Genomic DNA, 21,658 nt, shown 5'->3' with positions numbered 1-21,658 from the left:
GCACAAATGCAGGGGAGACAATGATAGCGACATATTTTTGATGAGGTTGTTTTATTTTCATTCAATAGGTATACAATTATCCCAATTAAAGGTTAGATGTCTGTCATATTTTAAGTGCATGATTAATGAACCATAAAGATGGTTTTTTTCTTTTCCATAGCTTCCTTTTTATCTTTAACTAGGATGGCAGTAATTCTGGGGATGACTGTATATTATTGCTTGTGGCTACTTTGCACAGACTAATTAATGCACTTGGTGGTTTTAGACAGCGCTTGACTTTCCTGGCTGTATCTTGGCACATATATTAGAGCACAAGATGCATTCTCTATCGATCGTGCTTCCTTGCATAAAAGGCTACTGTACTGATATACGCGATCATTGATGTAACACTAATCCAGGCAATGAATTACTGAAAGGTTTTTAGTGATGCAGTGTGATGTACAGTATCAGTGTGCTTTAGGAGAGCGCAGTGCTGTGAACGGCGACTAGAGGGCGAGCGAGTCATACTGATGCTCTTGCACTCCAAAGCAACTAGTTTTTTGTGTGTGTGTTTTTTTTTATTTATTTGCAGCACGAAAATTATACGCATGCATTTAAACGTTATCTCGGTCTGCTGTTAATTATATCAGGATTTCCGATACAACTGAGATACAATCTGCGGGATCAATGCTACCTTTGTACCAGAGCTGGGTTTTTTCGTAAATAAAGCATTCATTTTAATAAGAGCAGTAACTGAATTACTGTGCACCTTCATTCTCAATTAATATTAGTGCACAGCCACGCCCATATCTGTGCATCTAAAACAGCATATCATTTTTTAACATTTGTTTAACTGGAATCCGGGAAATCAACCTGCTGGAAACCTGCTAGTAAATTAAACGTGACCTTGGCTGCTCACGCTGCGTCGGCGCTGGAGTCCAGGGTCTCGCGCGCCTGTCGAGGGCGTGGTGCTGTAGTAGCCCTGACGTCATTGCACATCAGTTATTAATAAAGGGGCGCGCGGCGGCGCATTCTTCTCCTCAAGCGGAGCGGGAAGGATCGGGGTCGCGCGCTCTAAAGCTTCTTCATTAATATTTGAGAGATTCACACATCGGGACGTGGTTGACAAAAAGAAAAACCTTCACACTTCACATGTACTGTGTTTCCGTCGCCCACCGGCTCCCGAAACGTAAAAAAACCCACCATGGCACCGTACGGTTTGGACACAGATGAGCAGAAGACGTCGACCCCAAAGCGCGAGGCTCTCCCAGGTGTTGTGACGGCTCTCCGGTAGCGCGCACGGTGCTATGAATGAATGAGAGCTGTGGAGAGCAAAGATGTCGGTGCCACTGCTAAAGATCGGCGTGGTGCTCAGCACGATGGCCATGATCACCAACTGGATGTCGCAGACGCTCCCATCACTCGTGGGCCTCAACGGCACGGCGCTGAGCGCGGCTCGGACCCCTTACCCAGACCGAAGCATAGGAGTAAGTGCGCAAGCCTGTACTCTTTCTCAAAAAGTGAAGAATCTATCTATCTATCTATCTATCTATCTATCTATCTATCTATCTATCTATCTATCTATCTATCTATCTATCAAACATAATTGTGCTTCCCAGGGTGGGCGTTTTGTGTCCATGTGCCCTTTTTTCTTCTTTTAAAAGTGTCCCCTTGATTTATCAGAAGAGACTGATCTGTTTGGATGTACATACATAAAATAACTTATAGAAAGTGAGAGTGTTTGTCAGGCTGGAGTGTTCCACAAGGTTTCTGCATAGAAGAAAAGAGCTTGACTTTACTAAGAATTAACATTTTAAAGCATAAAAAAGCTATACTGTAAAAGTAACACATAATGTGTTACACACACCTTCAGGATAACATATTTGATGTTCATTTTTACACAACCACTATGTTATCACAACAGACGTGTACAGAGTAAAATAAATGCCAGCCTGATTGAACGCTTTACCTGTAGATGATTATTTAACAGTGTAAGAATATTGTATTACAACTGTACTGTTTTGTGGTGCTAGCTATGTAGCAATTAAGGTGTAGTCTAGACTTAATCACTTTAACTGTTGTAGTGTTCAGAGTGTTTTAGCCAATTAACAAATCCCTTTCTGTTCTTTAAGTGACTGGTAATGTTAGGTGTGTTTCTCCTGTTTTGGACATTCTGCTGTCATGTGACACAGTGCAGTGGTGCTTTTCATACATCCACCACCAAATGTTGTGCTCTTCAATGCTGTTCCTATTTAACTAATTCACAAAGCTACTGACAGGTTTGTGTAAGTCAGTCATGCAGTTCAACATGACCTCACTCTGACTTTGTGTTTCATAAGAAAATATGAAATATACAGAATCAACTCACAGCTAAGAGGCCATTTTATGAGAAATTTAAACTGACTTAAAGACTGGGAAAAAACATAGCTAGCTTTGTCCATGTTATACAGAAACTACTGGACTGAGAGGGTGATGATGGTTTCACTGACACATGAAGATGCTTCTTCTTTTGGGAGTGGAAGATGTTCCAGTGCTGAAATCTTGCTTAAATCCTGACCATAGACTAAACCTTTTACCACTGCACCAATTAATATGAATTTCATTGAAATCTCTTCCCCAGATACAATTTATGTATTCTAATTGATGTATCAGGTATTCTGAGTATACTGTATAATGAACATTAAGTTGGATTAAACATTGTTAACATAAAAAAAATCTAATGAGTGTAACAATATTTCAGTGTGCAACTAAATATTTCATACACTCGGAAATATTTACTAAACATCACCTTAGCATCTTCTGAACATCTACTTATATCGGAAATAGTAGTACAATAGTACGATAGTAGTACAAACTTACACCCTCAATGTACTTGTCACAATGTACCTCTGTGTAAATGAGTACACTTGTAGTACACTTGTAGGAATGTTTTGTTTTTTTTGTATGGGTGTGTGTGAGAGAGAATGGGAAGACAAAATCTACTGATCCCAAGGATTCATTTAAGAAACAGACTCTTTTGGTCTGGCGTGTAATGTGTTTGAGTTTGTGTGGTAATCTTGTTGTGCTGAGCAAGACAAAAGCCAGTTCAGTGAAACATTTTGAGAACTACAGCTACTGTTCTCACACAGGCACACAAATGAGAATAGATTTGTAAATATAAGTATGCTCTGATTATTATAAGATAAATAATCATGATGATTAACACTTAAATTTGATGTCCTTTTTATTAGGCTTTTAACATGAGCCAAAAAAGCAAGCAGGAGCATTTCTTTGGCTATAAATTAAATCAGTGTTTGTTAATGTGAGCCATCTGGTACTGTCATGTTGATATTTAGCTGCTTGCCTGAAAGCCTTCAGAATGGACAGTTGCTGAGAAAGATCTCCTGATGTTTCTGTCTATGTTTTAGTGTGTGTGTGTATATTTCTTATATATATACAGTGCTCAGTGTAAATGAGTACACCCCCTTTGGAAAGTAACATTTTAAGCAGTATCTCAATGAACACAAAAACAAAATCTCCAAAATGTTGACCAGACTAAGTTTTATATAACATCTGTTTAACTTATAACATAAAAGTAAGGTTAATAATGTAACTTAGAGAACAAAATTTTCAGTTTTACTCAAATTAGGGTGATGTGAAAATGATTACACCCCTGGAGCAAAGCTAAATTTTAGACTACAAATGTCTAATTTAACAAGAATTCAACCACAGGTGAGTTTAATTATTCATTCCAGAGGTGTCCAGCAGACAGATGACTATAAAAGGATGTTACTTAAAGAACACCCATTTCATGCTGTCAGCAATGGAATAGAAATGTCACAAGATATAATAATTTCTTAAAAAGGCTACAAGAAAATCAGCAAAGCTTTACTTATCAGTCAGAATACTGCAAAAGTGGTACAAAAATTTTAAAAAGATGGAACTGCAACCATCTCACAGAGACCCCCAGGCCGTCCACGGAAGTTAAGACCTTGACAGGAGCGTCTTCTGATGAGAAGGGTTGAAGAAAATCGGCATGCAAGTTCACTACAGTTATCTAAAGAAGTAAAAAGCTAATCTGGGGTGACTGCTTCTCGTGACACGGCGTAATACGGCGTACACTGCAGAGGAATGGCAGGCATGGGTGCCATCCACGAATGAAGCCCAGGCACAAAAAAGCCCATGCTGACAAAGATGAAGACTACTGGGACTCTATACTTGATGAGACCAAGAAAAATGTTTTTGGAACTGATGGCTTCAAAACTGTATGGCGTTGCAAAGGTGAGGAATACAAAGAAAAATGGTGTCTACAGTGAAACATGGTGGTGGCAGTGTCCTTATGTGGGGCTGCATGAGTGCTGCTGGTTCGGGGAGCTGCATTTCATTGATGGCATCATGAATTCACAGATGTACTGCTCTGTACTGAAAGAGAAGATGCTACCATCACTCCATGCCCTTGGTTGTCGTGCACTTTTCCAACATGACAATGATCCTAAACACACATCTAAGGCCACTGTTGGATTTCTGAAGAAGAACAGGGTGAAAGTGATTCAGTGGGCAAGTGTGTCTCCTGATCTGAACACAATCAAACACCTATGGGGAATTCTGAAGAGACAATTTGAGCATCACTCTCTATCCGGCATCCAGTCTTTAAAAGCAGTCATCATTGAAGAACAGAAAAAGATAGATGTTGCAAAATGTCACCAGCTTGTTCATTCTATGCCTAGAAGACTTGGTGCTGTCATTAAAAATCATGGAGGCCAGGCAAAGTACTAGATGTAGTAGTTTTTGTTGTGGGGTGTACTCATTTTTGCATCACCCTAATTTGAGTAAAACTGAAAAATGTGTAATATAAGTTCTATTATTAACCTTACTTTCATGTTACAAGTTAAACAGATGTTATCAGGCATAACATTATGACCACAGCTAGGTGAAGTGAATAACACTGATTATCTCCTCATCATGGCACCTGTTAGTAGAAGATATATATTAGGCAAGTGAACATTTTGTACTCAAAGTTGATGTGTTAGAAGCAGGAAAAAATGGGCAAGCGTAAGGATTTGAGTGAGTTTGACAAGGACCAAATTGTGATGGCTAGACGACTGGATCAGAGCATCTCCAAAACTGCAGCTCTTGTGGGGTGTTCCCAGTCTTCAGTGGTCAGTATCTATCAAAAGTATCCTTTAAGTCCTGTAAGTCCTGTAAGTATCCTTTAAGGACTTAAAGGATCTGCTGCTAACATCTTGGTGCCAGATACCACAGCACACCTTTAGGGTTCTAGTGGAGTCGATGCCTCAACAGGTCAGGGCTGTTTTAGCGGCAAAAAGGGGGAACAGCACAACATTAGGCAGGTCGTCATAATAATATGCCTGATTGGTATATATATATACACTACCAGTCAAAAGTTTGGACACACCTTTTAATTCAATGTTTTTTGTTTAGGGATTTATTTTCTACATTCTAGAACAATACTGGAGATTTCAAAACTATGAAATAACACACATGGACTTAAGTAATCCATATGTAATGACAACAAAAAACAGTCAGTTTTTATTTTAAGACACGAAGGGCAGGTGTTCTGGAATAGTTCTTGCAAGAACAGTATTGTCAAGTGCATTTGCAAAACCCATCAAGCACCATGATGAAACTGGCTCACATGAAGACCATCCCAGTAAAGCAAGACCAAAACTGACCTCTGCTGCAGAGGAGAAGTTCATTTAGAGTTACCAGCCTCAAAAATCACCAATTAACAGCACCTCAGATTAGAGTCGTTATGAAGGCTTTACAGAGCATCAGTAGCAGACATATCTCAGTATCAACTGATCAAAGGACATTATTGTGTATTTCGGCCGCCTTCAGCATTGTTTTACAATGTAGAAAGAAATAAACATCAGGAAAGACTGTAGAATTAGAAGGCGTGTTTGATTATCCAACAAATCTCATCCCAAGAAAAGTCATTAAATATTATGTTCCTTTGACCACTGGTGCACACATTTACTTTAACACTGACCAATTTGGCCATTTTTGTATGCTCTTTATTTTGAATATATATGGAATGTATAAATATGTTTACTGTGTTCTTTTTTCCAGCATAACTTTGCCCAAATCATTTGATCAATAATCAACATCATGGAAACCCAGAAATTCAGATTTAGCAAAAGGACAAAAAAGCAGTTTAAGACAGCTAATGCAGAAGGAAAATTTGTATTGGTTTTTAAAGCCCATTGTTAACCCAGCATGTCAATGCTGATTATTTAATAAACATCTACAAAAAAACCCATATATAATATGGCTACTCTTTCTTCATTTCTTTTGTGGGTGATGTGAGAAATGTATATGTTAAATAAATAATGTTATAATGAATATTACATGATAGTCCCTCTCTTGCACAGTGAACAAAGGAATATGTGTTGTTTTCAGGTAGTTTACTGATGGTTTTTTTCTTAATTTTATTGTTGTTCAGACTGGACAAAAAAATAAGTACAAATGGCTTCCTTGTATGTGATGTCTTGAAGATTTCATGCTAGATAGTTAATTATAGTTGAAAGATGATTATGAATTTTGGGAAATTTCATTGCTTTGCTGCACTGTTTCAATCTGAGGAACATTTGGCTTGTTATTTCCCAGAATGACTCTGTAGCTCTCTGAGAGACACAGGATTTGATGGTGAATTTGATGGTAGACGGCAGGGAAATGTGGTTTGACGTAGTGTGAGCAGATGGGACTTTGCATAAGCTTCTGTTTATGTGTGTGTGTGTGTGTGTGTGTGTGTGTGTGTGTGTGTGTGTGTGTGTGTGTGTTTAATTAAACAAAATTCAACCAAACAGAAAATCAGAACGGACATGTGTGCCTTCTGTCAATCCAATGAACACAGATTATTTAATTATTTCATTGTTTTGCCCTGCTCAATAGTTCAAGATCTGTACACAGTGCATTTGTTTCAGTGAAAGTGTATTTTCTTAAATGGGAACATTTTACAGGATTTATATATAGTTGTATGAAAAAATTTACATCTTTTGAAATGAAAATTAATAAACACAGTCACTGCAATTTCCACAAATGTTAATGCATAGGTACTGTATATTTGACGAAAAACAAACTAATTGTTGCCTGTACAGACGTTTGGACAGATTTATAATGTTTAGGTCAAGAATTATGATTAAAATTAATACTACAACTAACTATTAATACTACAATTCTATTATAACCAGAGTGTATAGATTCCATGACTCTTCAAACCTTGTGCTAATGTTCAACACTCATGGGATCCCAACTGATGTGTATTTGCTTGGCACAACCAAGATCTGCAGGGAAGAGTCAACTGACAGAATCAGAATCTTCTGGGGGGAAATGAGCAGCATTTGATGAAAATATCTTTTAAAAATTATTAATTCATTTAATTATTTATTGAATTAATTTTTATTTATTATGTTTGGGATTGTTTGCCAGCAAAGAAAACATTGTAATCATAAATGCAAGAATGGTTTCCAATAAATATCTGAAAGTTCTGGAAGCAAATGTGACTCATTCAGTCAAGAAAGTGAAAAGAGATTGGCTTCTGCAGCAGGTTTATGATCCAAAACCATGAAGAACTACTTCAAAAAACTCCAAGCTGAAGTTTTTGGACCCTCATCTTTTTCTGTGACTGGAACATCACATATATATTTAGACAGATCTTATACAGATGTAATACATCTTACATCTTAATACATTATGTGCAGGCAAGATGCCGCAAGTATATCTTAGAACTGAAAGCACTCTGCAAGGAAAGTTAAAGAAAGCAAGCTGAAGAATACATAGACTCTTAAGCAGCTAAAAAAAAGGACTTGCAAGCTGTGATATATGTCAAAGGGAATTTTACTAATTACAGACTTTGTAGGCTGTCCAAACATTTGCACACACCAAAATACTGTTTTTCTCTTAAGCTCTGACCAGGCATAACATTATGACCACCTGCCTAATATTGTGTTGGTTCCCCTTTTGCTGCCAAAACTGTCCTGACCCGTCATGTACTGTGTATTCTGACACCTTACTATCAGAACCATCATTAACTTCTTCAGCAATTTGAGTAACAGTAGCTCGTCTGTTGGATCGGATCACACGGGCCAGTCTTCGCTCCCCACATGCATCAATGAGACTTGGCCGCCCATGACCCTGTTGCTGATTCATCACTGTTCCTTCCTTGGACCACTTTTGATAGATACTGACCACTGCAGACCGGGAACACCCCACAAGAGCTGCAGTTTTGGACATGCTCTGATCCAGTGGTTTAGCCATCACAATTAAGCCCTTGTCAAACTCGCTCAAATCCTTACGCTTGTCCATTTTTCCTGCTTCTAACACATCAACTTTGAGGACAAAATGTTCACTTGCTGTCTAATATATCCCACCCACTAACAGGTGCCATGAGGGCAGTGGTGGCTCAAGTGGTTAAGGCTCTGGGTCGTTGACTGGAAGATCAGGGGTTCAAGCCCCAGCACCGCCAAGTTGCCACTGTTGGGCCCTTGAGCAAGGCCCTTAACCCTCTCTGTTCCAGGGGCGCTGTATCATGGCTGACCCTGCGCTCTGACCCCAACCTCCAAGGATGGGATATGCGAAGAAAGAATTTCACTGTGCTGTAATGTATATGTGACAAATAAAGGCTGTTTCATGAGGAGATCATCAGTGTTATTCACTTCACCTCTCAGTGCTCATAATGTTATGCCTGATTGGTGTATTGTTATTGGATTGTATATTGTGGTTACATAAAATTGCCAAACAGTGGTGCTGAACTACATACTGTTCCTCACCTTAATTTTGCTCAATGCATACTCCATTGTTCTTTTGAGCAGAGTGTAATATGAGTAGTATACATTACAAGGAGAGCCATTTACCACTAAGGCATAATTTAAATAGGACAGAACAGAGCGACAAGGTAAAAGCTCATTATAAGTTATTGAGAACAGAGACAAATAACCAATAAAAAGAATGAATTTAACTGCTTATGAGTAAGAAACATTAGATTATTGCAAATGATTGTATGAGGCAGTATTTATTTACACAATCGGTACAAAACATCTTGATATACCATATATATTATGCCATAAATTCACACACACACACACCCATACATAAACCTCGAGCAATAACAAACCTGTCTGTGAATTCAAACTTTGTTAAATAAAATTTGAAAGGTGCTAACTCTCTCTGTTATCATCCCCCAACACCTGACCCCTCCCCATCCCCTTAAACCCACCCTTTTAGGTTTTGCCCTCTAACCTGGATGAAACATGGCAAGTGTACAGCTCAGCTCAGGACACTGAGGGAAGATGTGTGTGTACCATTGTTGCTCCCCAGCATACTATGTGCTCCAGAGATGCCCGCACCAAGCAACTGAGGCAGCTCCTGGAAAAGGTAACTGACTCAGACTCATTTGTTGAGCTGCTACAGGCCCAATTTGCATGTTGGAGACATTTTCAAGATAACTATGTCCTTGGGAGAAACAAGACACTTTTATGACACCCAGTGGTGTGTGAGATCATAACATTAATGCACAACAACACCACACACACACACACACACACATACACACAAACACACACAGATTCATGGCCTAATGGGATCCCTTACAATTACATCATCCCTTGCTCATGAAAACAAGATGTAATGCATAGATAGATGAGGTGAGAGAGAATCTCAAGCCTTTCAATAAAAACTGATTATATTTACAATATAGTATGGTTTGACAATTTTAATATGTTTGATTGATAGTTTAAAGTACAAAAATATAACATACTTTATTCCATTCATAATTCACATACATCCTATCTCCATTTTTATTTGTTTTCCATTGATAGTGTGCTTTGTCCTGTTGCAAGAAAAAAGTGAATATTGTAAGCTGAAATGAACTGTCCTTGCTTGGCCTTAAATTTATTTCATTTGTTCAGAAAGATTATAATGTCTGTACAAATCTCTGTGCATGTCTGTGTTATTATATTTGAAATGTCTTTTTTTGCCTCAGAAGACATAGGGCTCTAATAGAGTACATTATTCCTTGTCTTCTCTGTGTCTGTGTGTGTGGGTGTTTATATGCGTGGGTGTGTAGGTGCAGAACATGACCAAGTCCATCCAGGTGCTGGACCAGCGGACACAGAAGGATTTACAGTATGTGGTCAGAATGGAGGACCAGCTCCGAGGTTTGGAAACAAAATTCCGACAAGTGGAGGAAACTCACAAACAAAACCTCGCCAAGCAATACAAGGTATGCTACCACACACACACACACACACACTCAAAATTTCCAGATTTTAAATATTCTGGATAATGTATAGACACAAGCCACACACAGGAAAACACAAGGAATACATCTTAGAGAAACATACTCTGAATTCAAACAGGACCATCATTGCTGTAGTGCAGGAGCAGTGTGTAGTGACCATTTGTTAAATTCACACCACAGACATTTGGCACATTCACCACTTTGTTGGCAATTTATTATTGTTTTTTGATGCACAAATATACAATCGTGATATGGCAGCAGAATTTGGGCGCAATAATATCTGTCATGAGACAGTGGGACAGAGAATAAACAACATGCAGTTTATTTTTCTTTTCATGGATGAGTAATATCCCAGCAGACAGTTTGCTGCTACTCAGATACAGATTGCTCAAGCATTATATCTTTGTAGATTAGGGTTTAAAATAAAACTCTACCAGAAGAGATGTGGAATAGCACTTGTTAAGTTGGTAGCTTATATTCTTCTAAAGGAACTTTTAGAGATTGTGTGAATTAGCCTTGAGAGGTTAGTTTATTATTATTATTATTATTATTATTATTATTATTATTATTATTATTATTATTATTATTGTTATTATTTTCATTGGTTTACCATCAAAAATGCAGAATAAATAATTAATTATTCACAGGTTAAAAGTAAAACTTTCAGACAGACTTTGTATTGATTCATTCATACCCCAGTATAGAATTTCATTCACATTTGTTCTGTAAAACTATCAGATGTTGGTTGCACCACTCTGTACATGGAAACATGCAGAAATCTCCACAGAATAGTCACTGAGCAATCACAGAGCTCAAAGACATCAAACTCCCAGAGCACTGCATGATTACTTACTTGCACAGATTGCTGTAACCAATATTGTGAGCATTAAACCTAAGCCTAATGTGCATGTGTTGCATGCATGAGTGAATGCGTATGTACCTTTGTGTGCATGAGAGTGTGTATTAGTTAGGTTAGAGAGTTAGTGCCCTATGCTCAGTTTGTTGTTTCTTGCTTGCAGGGCTAACTATAAAGACATTATAGAAGAGCCTGAGGCCAGAAGAGGCAGGTCTAACCCACGATTGGGCACGAATCACACCGTTTGTCACAGTTCTTGTATTCCATTAAACTTTAATAATTCTGAATAGATTTCTCTTTGCATGCACCTCTTTTATTAGGTGTCATTTGAGTCTTTTACGTAAGCCATGATCAGTATTCTAGTTTATTTGTAGTGAAATTGCTATATATGAACCTAATTACAATTCTAGTTGCTCATATTTAATTTCATTTGCTATGATGCAATATATGTTTATTGCAATAATATTTAGAGGTAATGAAAGATGGCTGCAAACCAGTGTTCTGTGTAACATGTCAAATGGAGCATGTCTAGCTTTTGCTGTTGGAATACATGAAAATCAATAAAGTGCTTTCCAAAATTGTTTTGTCTTTTGAGCACTTGATTTCTGCTCAGATTTGTGCAATAATTTGGTTTCTGGCCTCATAAATGCTCTTCTACACTGTATACCTATACTGTACACATATCCTCACACATTCTCTTACACATCATCACACCAAGACTTAGATGCCTGAAACATACACACAGAAGGGTGTTAAGCAGTAGGGTTAGATGGTGTTATTTTTCTTATTTTCTGGATGAAGCATGATGCTGTTTAAGTGCACTTTTTGTGCTCATTTAACCCCAACCTGTTTAAAGAAACCAGTAATGCTTAAACCTGCTTTTGCCTGATTTCATTGGTTTATAATGTCTATTTCTTTTCAGATATCTCCAGCTTGCTAAATTGATGAGGATATATCATTAATAATCAAAACTTTTTATTAACAACCTGTTTGTTTGGGAGAAAAATGAAATTGTATGAAATCATAAAGCTAAGCAAATGGTTTTAGAAAGGACTTTATGCCTACTGCAAAAGTCAAAAGTGATGATTATTTCACCAGTCGTAGCTGAAATTGCCCATATGACAACACAAGAGAAAAGCAGTTCATCTTACTAACTATTAGTTAAAGTGTGGTCAAATTATTATTATTAGTTCCTGTGTGCATGCCTACAGTAATACTAGCTTGCTAATTTCTGATACCAGCAAAGGACCAAGGTAACAACTACAACACAGTAAAATAACAGCATCAAAATTAAAAAGGGCATTATGTTAAAAAAATGTAGGTAACCAAATGTGCAGAACCCTTTCTTATAAGACTGGGCAGCATTCATTTCCTCACAGAGCTCATCACAGATGTCCAGCACACAAGTTCTCCCACGTTTTAAAACTTTATAATCACTCCAGAAGGACTTTCATTTGAAAATTTGGCCATTTTGTTCATAACATAAAGTTATGTAAAAAAAAATTCTTCTGGAAGAAGAGCCACCTCATACTCCATCTCACTTTTAGCTGAACTGTTTATTTCATTATCGTCCTTTCATTCCCCTAGACACAGAAGCTGAGCAGAACAACAGCCCCAACTCTCCATGCAGCTATCCACTGATTTAAAAAATGTGAAGCCATTACCAATAGTAATTGTCTAAAATAGAGGTGACCAATTAAAATTCATAAGGGTCCAGTTACATAAGAGTCCTTGATTACAAAAGTCTGGATAAGTAACTAACATGAATCAACACTGACAATGGTGATATGAATGAACGGTTACCTTTAAGTATTAATAATTCATTTTTGGCTAAAAGAAAAAAAAAGACAATTCAAATTAGTGTTTTGTTTCATAGTAGGGCTTCATATAACTACATTTGACTAGCATTGCAGAGTCTGAACAAAGATGTGGGATGTGGGAAGAATATACAAATACTTCAGTCCTTTGTCTTTGACATTATATTTCCGTCACTGACAACAAAACATTTCATCAGTTCACTTATCAGACCAGACAAGGTAAATAAAAATGAAAAACCTTCTGCAATCTGCAAGCTCTTGCTAAGCTTGTCTTCCTTCCAATGAGATACCTAAAAATAAACAGAGTCAGTGAACTACAGCCAGTTTGTTCATGGATGAGTTCTGCAGTATTTATTTATTTATTTAGTATTCATTTTGGTCCTCTGAAATACTTGTTTGCATCCAGACTTTGTTTGTTCTGAAAATTCATTTTCCCACCCTTACTACAAATAATTTAAACTGTTGCCTAAGCCATGTTGGTGCATCTCCTAAGATCTACAGTTCTGTTGATTTCAATAATTTATATGCTCCAAAAACTCTTCTTGAGCTGACAAAGTGAAATTGTGTTTAAGAGGTCAAAGTGATTCCTAATTAAAAAAAAATAGGGCTGGGTACCAAAAACCTATGTAGGAGGTCTGAGAACAATTTGTGAAATTTTTACAGGCCATGAAAGAGAAAATGGCAGAACTGAGACCGTTGATTCCTGTGTTGGAAGAGTACAAGGCAGACGCGCAGCTTGTTCTACAGTTCAAGCAGGAAGTGCAGAACGTGACTGCCAATCTGGCATTGCTTCAGCAGGAGATGGGAGCGTATGACTATGATGAATTGCACTTGCACATTACCAGCTTGGAGGAAAGACTACGTGCGTGTATGCAGAAACTTGGTATGTAAATTTGTTACACAATTGTTTCTAGTGCTTTTATGTAAACACAAATACGGCGAAGTTTATTCTTCTGGTATCTAAGTTAGGGTTGTTAATATGCCAAGAATGATATTTGGTTCTAGATAAAATACATGAGGACATTGTCATAAAATGTACAAACATTCAAATAGAGCCTGTAGCTTTCTCATTTAGATTGGCACTGACCATTTGTGCACACCTGGTCACTATAAGTCACCAGAAAATCTGTGATGCCCCATGATATAGATTCTACCAATCACTGGATCTGTACTGGAGGAATGAACAGAATTCTTACTAAAGATGATAGTGGATATTAACCACCTGATAATAAAAACTAAACACCATTCACAAGTTCAAAATCCCTCTTTACATTAGGTTTAAGATATGCATGTGACTTATTAAGCATATGTTTTATATCTTTATCATACTGACATCAGTGTGAAAACAGCCAAAAATTATTATTACAAAAATTATTTATGACTTGGATAATGAGGTTAAAAATTATTACAATTATTAAATGCTGCATACACATTAAACATCTACATAGTATTCAAAAAAAATAATTTGTTTAATCATATGCCATCAGCAATCATATGACTCCAAATTTGTGGGGAAGGCCCATATACAAAGCTATGGATAAAGTCCACATATGTATGTAGTGTAATATAATGTAATATAATCCATCCATCCATCCATCCATCCATTGTGTATACCCACTTTATTCCTAATTAGGGTCACGGAGGTCTGCTGGAGCCTATCCCAGCGCACATATGGCAAAAAGCAGGGGTGTAATATAATCCATCCATCCATTCTCTCCACTGTTTATCCTACTGGGTTGCGGAGAACCCGGAGCCTATCTGCCGGAGATGGGCAGAAGGCAGAGGCATAAGGCAGGGTACACTGTGGACAGTTAAGCACAGTCTATCACAGGGCAAAAACACACACATTCAAACACACCCATTCATATACTATGGACAATTTAGAAATAATATAATATAATATAATATAATATAATATAATATAATATAATATAATATAATATAATATAATATAATATAATATAATATAATATAATATAATATAATATAATATAATATAATATAAGGGCAGCACGGTGGCTTAGTTAGCACTGTTGCCTCACAGCAAGAAGGTCCTGGGTTTGAATCCCAGGTTCGAACAGGCAGGGACCATTTCTGTGTGGAGTTTGCATGTTCTCCCCGTGCTTGCGTGGGTTTCCTCCCACAGCCCAAAAACATTTACATTAGGTTTATTGGTAATTCTAAATTGCCCATAGGAGTGAGTGTGTGTGGTTGTCTGTCTATATGTGGCCCTGTGATGTACTAGCGACCTGTCCAGGGTGTACCCCTGCCTTTCGCCCAATGTGTGCTGGTATAGGTTCCAGCAGATCCCTGTGACCCTAATTAGGAATAAAGCAGGTATAGACAATGGATGGATAATACAATATAATATAATATAATATAATATAATATAATATAATATAATATAATATAATATAATATAATATAATATAATATAATATAATATAATAATATATAAAAATGTGATTTAAAAAGAAGCAATAGAATTGCAGTTGCAGAGAGCTTCCATAGTTTGGGGGTTTGTTTCACTATTCAGTCTGCAAAGTCACACAATGTCAGTTTGTTGCCAAAGGACCTCATGGTGCAAGCTGTTTGGTAGGTATGTAGAAGCTCATAGAGACAGCAGAAGCCAGACAGTGAAAGGCTTTGAAAGTAATAAAAAGAAGCTTATGTTGAATATGGGAAGCGATAATAAATAATATAACTGGTAACAGTTCAGGTGTGATATAGCAGATCTGATGTGTTAATGATCTAGCAACTGAGCTGTGAATGTGTGTTCAGAGTTTTAGCTGATAGACCAATAAAAATGTTTAATCTATTTAATTAATCTATAATAGAACAAAAAAAAGCATAGACTAGCATTTTAGCATTGTTGATTTTTGGGAAAGGGCAAAGACGTGCAATGTCACTTCCCCGAAATATAGTCGATTTTTGTAAGAGTAAGCTCAAGTGTAGAGTCGAGTACAACAGCCATATTTCTTGAAAGATTAATACACACCACCAATGTAAACAGAGAATTAAGACATAAGATTTAATCATTTTCAAATGTTGTAGACAGGGATCTCTTTAATGGTAAATAATTTTCAGTAGTTATATTAAAATTCCTAGGAGATTACAAAATAAATAAAATAAATTTGTTATTCTGTGTGTGTGTGTGTGTGTGTGTGTGTATTTGCAGCATGTGGAAAGTTGACTGGCATCAGTGATCCTGTAACTATTAAAACATCTGGATCTCGCTTCGGATCCTGGATGACTGACCCACTGGCTCCCGAGGGAGATCATAGGGTGAGTGTATACCAAGAGCAATAATATCAAATATTTGAGTTAATTTAAACGCAGAAAAAGAGACAAAAGTGACAAGTTAATATTATAATTGTGGTATTCAAACCTAAGATATAGCTACTTGCATGTGCATGTAGGGTGGAATTTGAGTACAAAAAAGATGGAATTTTCTATTTTTTTTGCACAATATCAGCTAATATGAAGAACTGTCCAGTGACACTGTCAGACAGTTAGATGAAACCCCTTTATTTGGTTGTTTTAAGCTGTAAATACATGCCCTGTCATCGAGGGCAATATAAACTTCATGAAATATTAATTACTACTAATTAATTAATCATAATTTCCCTGTAAAATCTACGTAAAAAGGAAGAAGTACACAGCATCTTAACTGGAGACGATGCTTGTCTTGAAGACTCTTTTTTGTTGTTGTTAAAATTATGAACTACACAACTAGCTGTAACTTCAGTTTTTATTGCTGTATTTCTAGTTCAATAGAAGTAGTTAAAAACATTGTGCTGGAGTAAGTGCTATTTTATAAGATTCTGGATGACTTAGGTGGAAGTCATTGCTGAATAAAGTGATTAATTTGATCGCAATTAACCATGCAGCAATATATAGCCATTATTCCTGACTCCTATTCAATGTGTCGTGTTTTCATTTCTATATGATTGTGTTATTTATTTCTGTATTACATCATATTTTAGTTGACAGCAGGTATTTTTATACCCCATTTTGTTCAGTCGTAAAATAGATGGTAATCTAGACCTGTGGTTCCTGGACCTTTTTCTTACCTGGAACTCCACTTCTACTGTATCAAAAATCTGAAGCCTGATATTTTTTTCCTGATTCCTCTTCATCATTAGCTAGCTTCTTACCGCAAAGCCCATATTTTGGACACTTGTCATGCTCTTCAGTAAAACCTAGTATATGGTAGCTGTCCGAGTTAAGCCTCACCTACCTCCTGGCTCTGGCTCTGACAAAGTGCTGCAGCCACAGATATTATACGTGCTGATTGCACTCTTTGATAACATTATGGATAGTTTGTTTTTGCTTGTTGCCATATTTACCAAATGATGTAATGACTAAGCACTGAAAATACATCGTAGATTGAAAGATTCTGCTTGCAGAATAGGAGACTGTAGGACAAGACAATCACTGGAATTTTGGAAATATCATGAAAGGTGATTTTAAAACAACATAGTGTAAGTTGGAAAGTGACAGAAAATCTAGAATTAATTTGTGTGACCTGAGCTAACATTTTAGCCTTTTTAAAGTCTCATTTGGTGAGATGCTTGCTCTGGCACAAAAATTACAATCATATAGATTATAACATTTATTTGGGTTTGAATAGCATATTAGCCATTCTGATTTGAGTGCCTGCAGTACCTTTGTTACTGAACATGCATTTCCTCTTTAGTCCTGAGCTTTGTGACAGCTCTATAATAGATTCATTCCACTGTTGTACAGAAACCTGAGCCTGCCGCAGAATGCAGTTGGTGGGTGGTCCCTGTGTTTTTGGAATTGGTTGCAACCTTAGTAAAATGCAAAATAAGATTTCAGATGTATTGCTCCTACATTAAGTTGCACTTTCCACTGCGCCTTCGGACATATATGCAGTACAGTCATTTCTTACGTCTCCGGATTTAAATTGTATTCCAGAGTTGTAAGTTATGGCCAGAACTGAAGAAGGCAATCTATTCACACAACCTGGAGAACAGAAAGGAAAAAAATGTTCTGGATTAAAATGTTCTGCAAGGAGGGGATTAAAATCCCTCAGTCGACCACAATCCCTCTGCAAGTGTCTCTTAGATAGATAGATAGATAGATAGATAGATAGATAGATAGATAGATAGATAGATAGATAGATAGATAGATAGATAGATAGATAGACACACATACACTATATTGCTAAAAGTTTTGGGACACCCCTCCAAATCACTGAATTCAGGTTTTCTGGGGTTGGGCTTGGCCCCGTAGTTCCAGTGAAAGGAACTCTAATGTTTCAGCATACCAAGGCAATTTGGACAGTTTCATGCTCCCAACTTTGTGGGAACAGTTTGGGGATGACCCCTTCCTGTTCCAACATGACTGTACACCAGTGCACAAAAGCAGGCGTCCCGAACCTTTTGGCAATATAGTATAAATATTGCACTTGAAGCCAAATCAAACAGTAATCATGTAAGTGCTGATACTTGTGAAACCACTGTATTGCGGAACAATTTTCAATATTAAAAATTTTTTATTTATGAAAAATATTGTGTTAAAACTATTGCAGTTTCAGCAGTGTTACAGTAACTGCATAGGTGTGTAGTAGTGATGCAGTTTATGTATGAAGCTATATGTTAGAAAGTCAGTGTTACATTCCTGTCCTCAGCTATGGTTATAAGCTATGAGTAGTAAGAATATGGTTTTGAGTACAGGCAGCAGAAATGAGGCTGATTTGAATGCATATGTTTTTGGAAGAGGATGGTGATAATTCTGAAATTGATTGTAGTCGCTATATGATGTGACCTATCATAATGCTGTTAAATGGTTTACTCTAACAGCACTCTGATGCACTCTGCTTTGCTTTCTGATCTGAAACACTGTTTCAGCATGTCTTGTATGAGTGAGAGAATGTTTCACCGCGTTTCTAATGTCCACCAACAGAATACAGTCAAGCTGGTTTTGCTGATCCTAACCATGCATGCACAGCTCTTATAAATGCATTCTCACAGATACAGTCTTATAGAAAAACAGTCAGCTCTGCAAAAGAAATGCTGGGCTGGCATTTCATAAAAGAGAAACAAGCATAGAGCATATATGCTATCCAATTTTTGAGGCAAATTATTAAATAAGTGGATAGATCTGGCACTCAAGAAGCATATTTTACATTTGCACTAGTATCCTTGTAGGTTTCGTCTTCTTCTCTCTTTTCCCTCACCTTCTATTGTGTGAAATAAAGATTGATTAAGTTTGATGAACCTATAGATTGTAGTTATGAGCCAGATGAAAGCATCATCTCCACTTCTCTGTAGGATTCATATTTCTCAATTTTCCCTTGAGGTAGGATTTTGGGCAGTGCTAGGATTTGGTCATAAAAAGCAGGGTTTTAATGCAGAAGGATTTGTATCCTTGTATATTCAAGTCTTGTTTTTATCTCCTCTGTTGTTTGAGAAGAGAGGTTTTTATGAGATGTTATTTTATGCAATGTTTTATGTTTTTATCTACAGGTGTGGTATATGGATGGGTACCACAACAACCGCTTTGTGCGGGAGTATCGTTCCATGTCAGACTTTATGACGTCAGACAACTTCACCTCCCATCGCCTGCCACACCCCTGGTCTGGAACAGGCCAAGTGATTTACAATGGTTCAATTTATTTCAGCAAGTTCCAGAGCCATGTTATCATCAAGTTTGACTTGAAGACCTCCACCATCAGCAAGACCCAGAGGCTGGACAGTGCTGGGTACAACAATGTGTACCACTATGCATGGGGTGGTCACTCTGACATTGACCTAATGGTGGATGAACATGGGCTTTGGGCAGTCTATGCCACAAATCAAAATGCAGGCAACATTGTCATCAGCAAGCTCAACCCACTTACCCTACAGGTCATTAAGTCATGGACAACCAATCATCCAAAGCGCAGCGCAGGTGAATCTTTTATGATTTGTGGCACACTTTATGTAACCAATGGCTACTCTGGAGGGACAAAGGTCTACTATGCCTACCACACCAACTCCTCCAGCTATGAGTATATAGATGTCCCATTGCAGAATAAGTACTCTCACATCTCCATGCTGGACTACAACCCACGGGATCGTGCCCTCTACGCCTGGAACAATGGGCACCAAGTGCTATACAATGTTACCCTCTTTCACCTAATTCACTAATAATAACTTTAAGCACTGATCATCAAACTTAAAACATCACTAATGTTTTAAGCAGTTTAATATCCATTTTATTCCGGTCAGACACAAAGCTGTGGATAGACACTGAATAGGATGCCTGGATGGGGCATGATGCACTCTCATTCACACACATTCACAACTAAGAAGAATTCAACATAGCCAATCCACTTCCCAGCATGTTTTTGGGAGGTGGGAAGAAGCAGGAGTCCCAAGCGTGGATATGAAGCAAACACACGAAACCCCATACAGACAGTAACTCTTAGAAAATGGAGGAGGTGCCATCTGCTTCACCACCATGCCTCCTATATATACAAGCTCTCACTCTCTCTCTCTATCTGACTACACACAAGCATACATACACACACACACAAAACACATACCTTTTTCTGTGTGAAAGCAAAAATAAATGCTGAAATACATTTGCTGAAGACAAAATAAAGTACTCATTAAAAATGAGCTAATTAGTTCTAGGCTAATAAGGGCATTGACTGTTGGTTAAGTTCTGCTGTTATTATCTCTTGAGATTTTACTTGAACCTACCATTTCTAAAGCCCCAATGTATGTGAAGCAATGTATCCTTTTGGACCAAAGACATTAAATGCATTAAATGAAAGAACGGCAACATTGTGCTAACATACTGAATAACATATCAAGGCAGACATCCACTCAGCATTACTGTTTCTACATGCACTGCAGTGATGCCCACTAAGGAGGAAGTTCAGGTAGAACTTTCATGTGGGACTTTTATTACTTGTGTTTGTGACTATTAGTGAAATGTGTTTTGTTTTGCATGAAGAGTTTTAGTATTGCAAGCATTATGGTTGGAATGTTTATACTTCTATGATCTATATATGTATATATGTTTGTGTTTTGGCGGATTTTGGAGCCCAGGGCCGTGGTTCTCTTTCGTAAGTTGTAAGTAAGTTGTTATGGAAAACTTCACTGCTGCAGTTCGTATGTCCTGTCTGTGTCCTTTACCAACACCTATAATCTTTCATTCATTTTCAGTATTTGCTTTATCCTAGTTAGGGTTGCTGTGGATGTGAATATGAGAATACCTGGATGGGAAAAACTCTCTTTATTTCTATCTTAATTTGTTGTAAATAAATCATTTTATTCAGTTATTCATAACTTTTAGCATGCTGCACATGAAATGTGTTTAGTCAATATTTGTCACTAGTTCTAAGGATGGAGTCTGAAAATGCAACAATTTGGTCTTTAATATTTATCACAACTTTAATGAAACTGGTAAACAGAACTGTCTACTCACTTGAAGGACACATAATGTTTCTCTGGAATTGAGGTGAATGCTCAAAATGTTTCCTGATTCCTTTAGACCCTTTCAAGGGGACTCAAGCATGCTACCTACATACTGCCTTCTGATTGGCTCAGATATACCCTTATTCATCAGAGTTGTGCACAATTTTGAAAAAAAAAAAGCCTAATTAATCATCTTTGGCATATTTGTTTGCTCAAAGTAATAATTGCTTAAGTCTTCTAGTTTGTATGATCTAAGCCAAAGTAAAGTTTTCTCCCAGATGTATATTTGAAAATAGTGACATCCACAAACCTCAAAAAAAGTTCAAGTGCACTG

At 37.3% G+C, this 21,658-nt stretch overlaps 1 protein-coding gene across 2 annotated transcripts in view; it reads left to right on the top strand.

The window, feature by feature from the left end:
- Positions 1 to 21,455, top strand: part of olfm1b (olfactomedin 1b) — a 29,360-nt gene extending 7,905 nt beyond the window's left edge. Inside the window, exons 1-6 of one of the 2 annotated variants that reach the window (XM_058416479.1) lie at positions 960 to 1,466; positions 9,202 to 9,351; positions 10,043 to 10,198; positions 13,553 to 13,772; positions 16,068 to 16,174; positions 19,384 to 21,455. In XM_058416479.1, coding sequence (XP_058272462.1) covers positions 1,317 to 1,466; positions 9,202 to 9,351; positions 10,043 to 10,198; positions 13,553 to 13,772; positions 16,068 to 16,174; positions 19,384 to 20,046 — 1,446 coding nt within the window. In that variant the 5' untranslated portion in view covers positions 960 to 1,316 and the 3' untranslated portion in view covers positions 20,047 to 21,455. Of the gene's footprint in view, positions 1 to 959; positions 1,467 to 9,201; positions 9,352 to 10,042; positions 10,199 to 13,552; positions 13,773 to 16,067; positions 16,175 to 19,383 lie in introns of those variants that run through there. The other variant, XM_058416480.1, reaches the window with a different exon arrangement.
- The last annotated feature ends 203 nt before the right edge of the window (positions 21,456 to 21,658 follow it).

This window comes from Hemibagrus wyckioides, linkage group LG18 (genome assembly GCF_019097595.1).
Source record: "Hemibagrus wyckioides isolate EC202008001 linkage group LG18, SWU_Hwy_1.0, whole genome shotgun sequence".
Classification (NCBI taxonomy): Eukaryota; Metazoa; Chordata; class Actinopteri; order Siluriformes; family Bagridae; genus Hemibagrus; species Hemibagrus wyckioides.
Note: the sequence above shows the minus strand (reverse complement) of the source record. Positions and strands in the feature narration are given on the sequence as shown.